This window comes from Brachionichthys hirsutus, unplaced genomic scaffold (genome assembly GCF_040956055.1).
Source record: "Brachionichthys hirsutus isolate HB-005 unplaced genomic scaffold, CSIRO-AGI_Bhir_v1 contig_1452, whole genome shotgun sequence".
Lineage (NCBI taxonomy): Eukaryota > Metazoa > Chordata > Actinopteri > Lophiiformes > Brachionichthyidae > Brachionichthys > Brachionichthys hirsutus.
Genome location: NW_027180710.1, coordinates 18,953 through 30,000, shown reverse-complemented (window position 1 = coordinate 30,000; position 11,048 = coordinate 18,953). Strand labels below are relative to the sequence as shown.

Sequence of the window (11,048 nt, the reverse complement as noted above, 5' to 3'; positions counted from 1 at the left end):
CTCTTTTCAATTTCACTGATATAAGTCTGGCTGATACTTCCAAGTCTATCAGTGTGGAATGATTCAGAGCTTTGATTTTCCACTGTATCTCACTACTGTAGCAGTTTTAGCTATATCATATATCCCCAATATTTACTACATATTTCAATTTGAACAAATTAATTTCACATCTTTTCAATTCTCAAGACAAGAGTCCAAAACAAGTTTCGAGAACAGGCTGAAACGGGCTGAAATAGCTCAGTTGGGAGAGCGTTAGACTGAAGATCTGAAGGTCCTTGGTTCAATCCCGAGTTTCAGCAGGGAGTGTCTCTTTTTCAATTTCACTGATATAAGTCTGGCTGATACTTCCAATTCTGTCAGTGTTGAATGATTCAGAGCTTTCATTTTCCATTGTATCTCACAACTGTAGCAGTTTTAGCTATATCATATATCCCCAATATTTACTACATGTTTCAATTTGAACAAATTAATTTCACATCTTTTCAATTCTCAAGACAAGAGTCCAAAACAAGTTTCGAGAACGGACTGAAACGGGCTGAAATAGCTCAGTTGGGAGAGCGTTAGACTGAAGATCTGAAGGTCCTTGGTTCAATCCAGAGTTTCAGCAGGAAGAGTCTCTTTTCAATTTCACTGATATAAGTCTGGCTGATACTTCCAAGTTTGTCAGTGTTGAATGATTCAGAGCTTTGATTTTCCATTGTATCTCACAACTGTAGCAGTTTTAGCTATATCATATATCCCCAATATTTACTACATGTTTCAATTTGAACAAATTAATTTCACATCTTTTCAATTCCAAAGACAAGAGTCCAAAACAAGTTTCCAGAACTGATCAATTTTCATCTTGTTATCATGACTTTATATTTTTCTTTGGATACAAAAATAGCGAGCAAACAGGCCGAAATAGCTCAGTTGGGAGGGCGTTAGACTGAAGATCTAAAGGTCCTTGGTTCAATCCCGAGTTTCAGCAGGAAGGGTCTCTTTTTCAATTTCACTGATATAAGTCTGGCTGATACTTCCAAGTCTATCAGTGTGGAATGATTCAGAGCTTTGATTTTCCATTGTATCTCACAACTGTAGCAGTTTTAGCTATATCATATATCCCCAATATTTACTACATATTTCAATTTGAACAAATTAATTTCACATCTTTTCAATTCCAAAGACAAGAGTCCAAAACAAGTTTCCAGAACTGATCAATTTTCATCTTGTTATCATGACTTTATATTTTTCCTTGGATACAAAAATAGTGAGCAAACAGGCCGAAATAGCTCAGTTGGGAGAGCGTTAGACTGAAGATCTGAAGGTCCTTGGTTCAATCCAGAGTTTCAGCAGGAAGAGTCGCTTTTCAATTTCACTGATATAAGTCTGGCTGATACTTCCAAGTCTGTCAGTGTTGAATGATTCAGAGCTTTCATTTTCCATTGTATCTCACAACTGTAGCAGTTTTAGCTATATCATATATCCCCAATATTTACTACATGTTTCAATTTGAACAAATTAATTTCACATCTTTTCAATTCCAAAGACAAGAGTCCAAAACAAGTTTCCAGAACTGATCAATTTTCATCTTGTTATCATGACTTTATATTTTTCTTTGGATACAAAAATAGTGAGCAAACAGGCTGAAATAGCTCAGTTGGGAGAGCGTTGGACTGAAGATCTGAAGGTCCTTGGTTCAATCCCGAGTTTCAGCAGGAAGAGTCTCTTTTCAATTTCACTGATATAAGTCTGGCTGATACTTCCAAGTCTATCAGTGTGGAATGATTCAGAGCTTTGATTTTCCATTGTATCTCACAACTGTAGCAGTTTTAGCTATATCATATATCCCCAATATTTACTACATATTTCAATTTGAACAAATTAATTTCACATCTTTTCAATTCCCAAGACAAGAGTCCAAAACAAGTTTCCAGAACTGATCAATTTTCATCTTGTTATCATGACTTTATATTTTTCCTTGGATACAAAAACAGTGAGCAAACAGGCTGAAGTGGCTCAGTTGGGAGAGCGTTAGACTGAGGATCCAAAGGTCCTTGGTTCAATCCCGAGTTTCAGTCTGGTTGATGCTTCCAAGTTTTGAGAACTCAGCCATTGCAATCATGACTTTAAATGTTTCTTTGGTTAAAAAAATGTCAAAAAATAATATATCTGTCTATCTTTCTTTCTTTGTTATTTTTGCTATTTTTTACTTTGACTCAAAACAAGCAGGTTTACGTCAGTAAATCCAGATGAACTGGTCTGTTACTGGTGAAGCCATCTCACTGACTGATGTGTGTCTCTCTCAGGCGGGGGTCGTACTGGTCAACTGCTTGCTGTTGATCTTCTCCACCAGTTGTGAGTTTCTTTTCATCGGTACTTGTGTAATGGGATTGTGCATCAGCGGTGTGTTCCCCTCCATGGTGGCCTATACCGAGGACATACTGGAATACAAAGGTAACTTTGATGTTGTTTGACGTTACAGCCGCATCATCTTTTATTTTTCATGAATCAAAATTAAAATGAGATTTTTTTAAATTATTTTCAGTTCAAGTAAAAATATCTTGAATGTAAAATCTAATTTACTGGGCCATCCCATAGATCAGAGGCTTGTGCGACCGGTAGATTTACAAAAACCAGGATACTTATAAGATCCTTATTTTATGAAGATGGGCCAAATGTCAGACTACCACCTATAGTGGATTTAGATCGACTAATGATCAGAACTTATCTTTCGTCCTGCTGCCTTTCCGAACTGCCCAACGAGTGTCCTTTATCGTCTTTAAAACGGGTTGGATTTACTTGCGTTCGCTGAGATTGTAGTCTTTTTCTTTTTCAGTGCACAAATATTAGATTTCCAGGGGCAGAGAACGTTTCTGAATGCATGTTTTGAACATAAAATATCATAAAGACTCACATTCCGATATGATAAAGTACCGGTTTTAAGTGGAAAGAAACACAATGCACCCCTTTGTTTGTTTCAGGTTGTGCCACAACTGTCTTGGTAAGCTGCGCCAGTTTAGGAGAGATGCTGATGCAACTTCTCGTTGGATCGGTAAGATCTTCTTTGTTTGCATTCTTTCCTGTTCAGATTGCAAAATTGTTTGATATCAGGAACCCACAGCAAGCGCGTGTTGTAATCTCTCCCCACAGGTAATCAACAGTCACGGCAGCTACGCTTTCCAGTTGTGTTGTGCGATGGTGTCGTTTATCTGCTTCAGCTTGTTCCTGCTCTTCCTGTATTCTGCACACCTCCACAAGAAGTACCACACAAGTACACACAACATCTCTGGCTACGCCATGCCACATAGATGCACGATAACACAAAATTCTGTAAAAATAAAAGAAAAAGGATTTATAAAAAGAAATAAACAATTGCTGCAGCTATTTTTTGCCGTGTCGCCAGTTTAACTTCAGATACCGTAAAACCTCAGGATGGGGGTTATTTTTTAGATTTGCTATTAATCATTAAACTAAAATTAGCACATGTAAAAAAAAATATTTGAACACATAATTGCCCTCAATGTAAAATACACTGTTTCCTTCTCAGATTTAATTAAAGGCACGGAAATGGAGGAGAAGCCAAAGAGAGAAAGCTCCTGATCCGAGGTCTGGAAGGAGGGCGGCCGGAGGAAACAAATCGCCTTTGCTTAAGGTTGATGAAGGATCCTGGGAAGACAAGTCCCTACCTCTACGCCGGAATAAGAGTGGCTTCTTCCTCCTATTGCACTTTGTTTTAAAGTCTGCTTTCGCTTCTTTAGAATCAGCTCAATAGATGGCCCGTGCTTGACTTCACATTTGGAACACATCTCTTGAAGCGTAACACTGAAAAGACTTTCAAATGACAAAGTGCTGCCTTTTTCCAGTGTGGACATAAATGGTGGTAAAATGGTCAGTTTGGTTGCAGCGGACGCTTGATGTGATTGAATGATTTATGAGAAATAAACAATTGTAATTTTTCTATGTAGATAACGTGAATGACTGATTGACAGGGTGATTTGGCACTTTGGGATTTTTATTTGCTGGAATATTCCAGAAAATTATTCACATTACAATCCATACATTCTGTAAATCCGTCTGTCATTAGAATTCATCTCTTCAAAGTCCAACGGTCTTTAATTTTGGAAGCTGTGGTTCGTTTTACTTTTTTAGTTACAATGCTCGCCAGGTCGCGGAATATTGCGCCAATCAATCCGATTGGGGGAGGGAATTCCAGCGGGAATGTGACACTAGCGCTGAATGTCGTTGGACGACAATGGCAGCCTAAATCACACCATTTTGTTGCATCATCTTCCTTTCAGGACGCAGGAAGGATGCATATGTAATAAAACGGACAAAAAAAACACAGAAATGGATGGATTTGTGGAACATTGTCTCGCCTGAAAGTTGTCTGGGATTGCCAAATTACAATTCATTTTAAATTACATATTTGTAAAAGATTGAATTGATCTTAATAAAAAATACAAAGTGCATAATTTTATCCTCCCTTTGGGAAAAGCAAATGTCAATTTCATCAAACAGGAAATGCGAGTCATAGAAAACTGGAAAGAATCCAATACTACAGGAACCCCAGAAGTGCAAACGTTCCAATACGACATCTGCGTGTACAATATCACCACTGTACGAAAAACATTTTACACACAAGACAAGATTTAGATCTCTCACCATAAGGCGTCGATTATGGAAAAACAAAGTAAACCGTCGCGGGAAAGTCACCTCCCAAATGCACAAGAGGAAAACAACAAGGAATAAATGCACGGAAGATAAATCGGAGAACCCCAAAAATAGCGAACATCTAAGAATCTGGTTGTTACAAAAATATAAATGAATCTTAAAAGTCTTTAATGTTAAAGGTAAAAAGAACAGGGATTACACAAAGAAATATACACACATATATATGTACACAATGTTTGAGTAAATATGTCATCACAAATATTTCCAAGCAGGTAGGAAAGAGACACGGCTGGAATATAAAGAATTGCTCTTATATAGATTTTATATAATATAGCTTTAAAATCTAGAACTCCGTCCATTTGTGGGAGGAAAACCTGGGCTTAGGTGTTGTAAGGCACCGTGAACCGTGATGGACTACAGGCTGGGGGGGGGCTGCCCCCCCCCCAAACGATATATGCTGGTCATCCATCCCTGGGTTATAAAGTGACACTTATCCGAGTGTCATGTAAACATGTGTGTTGTATGATATCCCCATGTAAGAGCGTAGGATCAACCGGGGGGGGGGGTCTTCCTGGAGTCTGCCTCAGACCTATGGCTTCAGATTCACAGCAGGTGTAAACCTATCGAGGCGAGTCTTTTGGAGGAGAGGGTTCGAGGGCGAGGAAAGTGCTTCCATTCTCCGGGAGGTTCTTACAGTCCTCCGGATTGAATGGTTGGTGTATCTCAGATTGCTAAAGAGAGGCGGACCTTAAGGCTGGACTATCGCATGACTACGAGCAACATCCATCCACATGCATTCATTCATTCACACCAAAGACTCGAGCCGCTGACGACTCGCACGCCTTCAGCGTCGATTTGAGTCGCTTCGGAAGGAACCATTTTGGTAGGTTTAAGTTCAAAATGTCCTGTAAGGAATAGTCTGGCAATAAACATACCAACGCTGCCGTGACTGTATCGTTGGGACTTCTCGCTGGTCCTGATGCTAAGCAAATGCTAAGCTAAGCTAGGCGCGGCTCTGTATTCAGTGCACGGATATGGGAGGGGGTTTTCGTCTTCAAGCTGAACTCTTTACAAGAATGTGAAACAGTGCGTTGTTAAAAATGTCAAACTATTTTTTGGGATTCTTCCCTAATATTTCTTTGACAAAGTTGAGTTTCTTCGAAAAGGGAAACATTTGTGCCGTCAACGCTCCGGGAAACAGTTATGGCTTCACTTTCTTTCAATCACACCTCAAAGCTTGGATTACGTTTCACAATAAGGTAAATGGATATGGCTAAAATCAGGCAACGTCTCTGAGCAGCAAACTCTCAAGCAGGAGAGGCGAGGCTGAGGGCGGAGTTACAGGTTTAAAAAAAGCACAACGAGATATAGGAACGATTCACTAAGACGCTATCGTCTGTGCGTCCGAGTGTGAATCCGATTGTCGCTGCTGAGAGACCAATCCACACGCAACAACAGTTACCGTGGGAATGTATCCCTCCTCTGAACCGTCATGGCTGAGAATCCCCAAAACGCCAGACAATAGACGGGATAGCATCCTCATTCATCAACACGACGGTTTGTAGTGTGAATTCCGTGGTGGTAAACTTTAAAGGAATGGCAAGGGGGGGTGGAATGGGTTGGAGAAGTCTGGCTGTCTGAGTTCAAATGCTCTGGGGGTGGGGCAGGGTGTTATTCCTATGTCTTCTGGGGGTCTGGGGAAATGGGTCCAGGCGTGTTGGTCCCATCCATACTGTGCATAGGGATCTGGAACTGAGGCGTGAGGACCGACGGGAACTGGAACAGAGCAGAGCGGTTAGGCGTCTTTCATAAAGACAGGCGTATCTTTGTTTTCAGGTACTGACCTGGAACAGGTGAGCTCCCTGGCGCCGTGTGGCCGGGCTGAGCGGGGCGACTGGACTGAGCGTGCTCCAGAAGTGGATGTTGGAGAGCAGCGGACTGGGAGTCAGCAACAGCGTCGGAGTCTATGGAAGACGACGAGAGACACATGATGCTTGTTGCAATGAATCAGAGGAATTCGACCAAAAAATTCAAGTTCAAAATGCCTCTGAAGTCGAACAAAAACACGGAGTTCGAACACACAAGTCGAGCGCAGGCGAACCGAACACACGCGAACGAAGGCGGAGTCTACCCGAGTAGGTTCAGTTTGAGCCAACCTGCCGTAGGACAAAGACTGTGCTCTTATCATGGATCCAAAGAAAGGCAGCAGTGATACTACTAGAAAAGAAAAGAGGAAAGTAGTGAGAGAAACTGTGTGTGGAAGAAGGAAAGAGTCGCCAAATATGAAAATGCTGTTTGTGTCCCGGCTCTTGCTGCAGTGCGCTGTGGAGAAATGGACGATTTAAGACTTTTCTTAAACACAAAAGATGTGATAAAGGAGCGACTCTGATTAGTACGGAAAGGAGTGGAGAAGCTACTGCTACCGTTAACAAATCGAGCAGGGAACATTTTCAATGAAGGCAAACACCCGTCCAATGTAACCAACATTAGTTCTTAGTTAAAAAGAAGAGGAACTGCAGAGGAAGATTCATCTGAGCTAAAGCGAAAGAGAAGGAAAAACCCCTGGAGGACAGTTATCAATGGGTTAAAATTACTTTTATTATGTTTGTTTTTAGTATTATTTACACTTTTATGTGTTATCTGTTGTTTAGATACACGTAGTTACATATTAATATAACTGTAGGCACGTAAATGGACATGTATCAGGTGCGTAGGAACTGATTAATCTGCTTTCCATTATTTCTTATGGGAAATGCAGTTTTGGTTTTCAAAGAAATCGGTTTCCGAACAGTATTATTGAACAAATTATGTTCGACAACCTGAGGTTCCTCTGCAGTTTATAAAAACAAGTCTGGAATGACTCTGTGAATGCGTTTATTGGAAGCATTCACAGAATCCTTCCCCAGGTAGTTTAGTGAAGACAAATGAAGATACTGACGTGTCAACCTTCAGGAACTACGTGCGAAAACTCAAAAAGAAAACGTTTCAAGTCAATAAGTGAAAGACGACCGAAGCACAAACGTGAAGCCCATTGATTTCCGAAATCCTTAAGCAGCTTCACTCGTGATCTAAACCAGTGGTCCCCAACCTGCTAATACCCCAAACACACACACACACACACACACACACACGGCAAGACAAACAGGCGATTAGGGGGACGTGACCTCACCTGCAGCATGGCTGGCGTGAGGGAGGCGGTCGGCAGGGAGGGGCTGCAGACGTTCATGGCGGGGAAGTCGGAGGCGGTGACCAGAAGCTTCGGCGGGTTGATCTGCAGGACCTTCGGAGGCTTGCGGGGCTTCCCTGAGCTCAGAGTGCTGACCGTGGTGGTGCTGCTCACCGAGGACGAGCTGGTCTCTGCGTCCACCAAACTGGCCTCATCTCCTGAGAAACTGACGCCGCTGTCCACCTGGTGGACAAGAGAGCGGATTACATGCGTGTCACAACGCTTTATATATGGGGGGTGGGGGAGGGACACTTGCCTTCTCCTGAACATGGGCATCTGTTGGCTGCGACGATCCGGACTCCATGTCGCTGTCAATCACCAGCTCCTGGGAGGAGTCAGGCATGAAGCTCGGCGACGGGCTGGCGGAGGTCAGGTCTTGAAGGTCAAACGTCGGACCAGACGCGCGGACGTGCTCGAATGCGTAGACGGACCGGGACGCGCTAATGTCTCCGGTGCTCTGGGGTGGCGTCTGCAACGCATCCAGGTGGGTGGACATGAGGGTCACCGTGCCGACCTGAGGACCTGGTGCTGGCTTCGTGGGGGTGTTTCCAAACTTGATGACAGACGGCAGAGCAGTCGGTTGCTGCGGCTCCCGGCTCCTGGCCGAGGCGGTGAGGCCTCTCTTGTCGGCCATCTTTTCTGCCGGGTTCTCCATTGTAATGGACTTGAAGAGCTGCCGGCCGTTTTGCAGCGAGTTGAGGGTGAAGGAGGTGTAAAGGCCGGAGTGGATGTAGTCGTTGCGGTTCGACTGCTTGGAGCTGGAGCCCAGAGCCGCTGCGCTTCCTCCCCCCTTGCTGAGGTCACCGGACTCGACCTCCTGCAGGGAGCCGTCTCCCCTCTTTGAAAGGGAAGGGTCGACCCCCCCACCACCCACCCCCCCACCTTCTGTTCTGGTGGCGACGTCGCCTTTCAGGATGTCGGGATAGGACACGAAGCGATAGACGAACTTCTGACCGTTTACTTTCTTTATGATGTTCTGTAAGAAAAAAAAGCAATTGCCATAAAAAATAAATCAGTTTATAGTGTAGCTCATCGTAATGAATTAAATGTACGTCACTGAACTGGCATCCCAGCAGTCCTAAATATACTGTAGGTTTACACATGTGACTATTTAATTTCAATTACCATTTCAAACAAAAGATAAAGTGGCGATTAATTACTTTGTGAAAGCAAATCCTAAGCTTTAATAAAGAGTGATCGGGTTTGAAGAGCGACGATAAACTAATTAAACACAGATAAACAGAATTACATGCAAACGTTTTAGAAAAGCGCATTTAATGCGTTTTCTATCCTCGTCGTTGACGGCCGGCCATGGGATTCCCCGTTGAGACTGTTTTTGGTGTTTTTTCACAATTTCATTGTCCTTCAAAGGACAATAACAATAAGATATTTATTTTCTTCTTCTATTCCATCGTTCTTTTTCTTGTTATCGGCCATTTTGAAGTGGACGCTGAACGAATGCGTCAGGCTTTCTGATGGAGACGACGAGGCTGGGGAGTGTGAGAAAAATCACATGTGGGGCAAACATTTGGCTGATTATTAACGAAACATTTTGGTCTTTCAGCGCTCCTTGTGAAGCATAAAGCAGCGACGCACTCTTTAGCGTCCTCTGGGCATCCTGCGGGAGAGAAGCGGCTCCGGCGATGCTCTTACCTTGTCGTAGTAGTATCTGAGAGCCCTGCTGAGCTTGTCATAGTTCATGTTGGGCTTATTTTTACGGGCTCCCCACATCCGCGCCACCTCCTCGGCCTGCAGCAGTTTGAACTCTCCCTCCTCATTGGTCCAGCAGATCAGTTGTTCGTTACTGGGGTCCAATAAGAGCTGGAGAAGGAACTGCCACAGGGTGACAGAGTTGTCCATGTCTCTCACTGGAGGTGAAACACACACACAAAAAAAACCAGACGTCATGGGCTAGGAAAAACAATAGACATCATACGTGCAGGAACAGCAGCACGAAGAAGCAAATATTCTGCTCTCAACAATACGAGACAGCGCTATAGTTTAACACAATCTGAGACGTATTTCTCCTGATTGGACGACAGAGTTAAGCGACACCGTAACAGGGAGCTCTCCATACTTTACCTGAGCTGCACGGATGTAACACTTCAAACATGGAGGATCCAGATTTTCGTTTGGACAAACACCAAATTGCACACGTTCTTTAAAAAGCCAAAGAAACGGCCTGCTGCGCGCGCCGGGGCGTCTCAAAGGCAGAGACGTGGTGTCCATTTTGTAAAGGTAAATTTAACAGCTGTCTTGATTACAACCCTTCCTGTCCATCATTTTGGCAGGGCACCACCAAAGGGTTACGAGATTATAAATCGTCCAACGACGAAATCACATTCGTATCAAGATTAATGATTGGTTTGATGGTTATTCAAGAAACGGTGCATGTAGTTTAAAAAACGGTGCACGTAGTTTAAAAAAAACAGGTCAAAAACTAATTAACGAGGAATATGCATATGAAATAGATCATTTAGGACAGGAACCTTGGAAATCATGGCATGTCTGACATGGATGATTGCAGCAAGGACAGGTGGGGGACATCAGGCTGCCTTAGTGTGACCGTAGGGCGCGGAGTCCATTCCTCATAATCCACTCACATGTAATAAATGTCATCACGTGACTTGTGTAGAAACCAAAACAGTCAGCAAGCGTGTTCTGTGTAAGCTTCTTATTGGGACGAGTACCCCCCCCCCCCCCCCGACCACACACACACACACACACGTGGACAACACAAGCCTCTCTGGACCTGTCACAGTAAACCTGCTGATACCAGGGCAAAAAAATAGGGCAGTGTCAAAACTGCTGGCAGAGAGGGAAGATTAGAGATGTGTGTTGTGTAACGCCTGACATTAGCAGCGAATGCTATCTACTGAGCTAACGTGAGGGAGAGCATGTCAGCTCTGCAACGGTTATTCGCGACCCATAAACGCTCAGACTGTCTGGTTTCCATTGTCCGACAGACAGGCACCCAAACACTGCAAAATAAAAGACCACTTGTTGATGGAAAACGTAGTTTGAAGAAAAGTCGCCACAGGTTTAAAGTCGTTCCCCGACAGGATAAAGTCGCAGCGCCTAGCTCAATGCTACGGTCATGTTTAGCTAATGCGTATCGCAAACAAATCAAAACATTAGCTTTAGTTTGCTAACTGTGAGTTAGCTGCTA

The 11,048-nt window shown here is 43.3% G+C and overlaps 2 protein-coding genes and 2 non-coding genes across 4 annotated transcripts in view; 3 read left to right on the top strand and 1 right to left on the bottom strand.

Annotated features, from left to right (window-relative positions):
* LOC137916496 (major facilitator superfamily domain-containing protein 4A-like) overlaps positions 1-5,123 on the top strand; it is a 16,628-nt gene extending 11,505 nt beyond the window's left edge. The window contains exons 7-10 of the mRNA XM_068759496.1: positions 2,289-2,436; positions 2,964-3,034; positions 3,133-3,253; positions 3,530-5,123. Coding sequence (XP_068615597.1) covers positions 2,289-2,436; positions 2,964-3,034; positions 3,133-3,253; positions 3,530-3,582 — 393 coding nt within the window. The 3' untranslated portion in view covers positions 3,583-5,123. The remainder of the gene's footprint in view (positions 1-2,288; positions 2,437-2,963; positions 3,035-3,132; positions 3,254-3,529) is intronic.
* Positions 227-299, top strand: trnaf-gaa (transfer RNA phenylalanine (anticodon GAA)). Its single transcript has one exon. It is a non-coding gene; the product is annotated as a tRNA-Phe (tRNA).
* On the top strand, positions 1,988-2,060 carry trnal-gag (transfer RNA leucine (anticodon GAG)). The gene has a single exon. It is a non-coding gene; the product is annotated as a tRNA-Leu (tRNA).
* A 1,207-nt stretch (positions 5,124-6,330) lies between the features above and the next one.
* Positions 6,331-9,739, bottom strand: LOC137916497 (ETS domain-containing protein Elk-4-like). The gene is made up of 5 exons (XM_068759497.1): positions 9,533-9,739; positions 8,136-8,855; positions 7,823-8,062; positions 6,498-6,617; positions 6,331-6,429 (listed from the first exon to the last, which is right to left on the bottom strand). Exons 1-5 carry the CDS (start codon positions 9,737-9,739, stop codon positions 6,331-6,333), a joined length of 1,386 nt encoding a protein of 461 aa, XP_068615598.1.
* Positions 9,740-11,048: the final 1,309 nt, after the last annotated feature.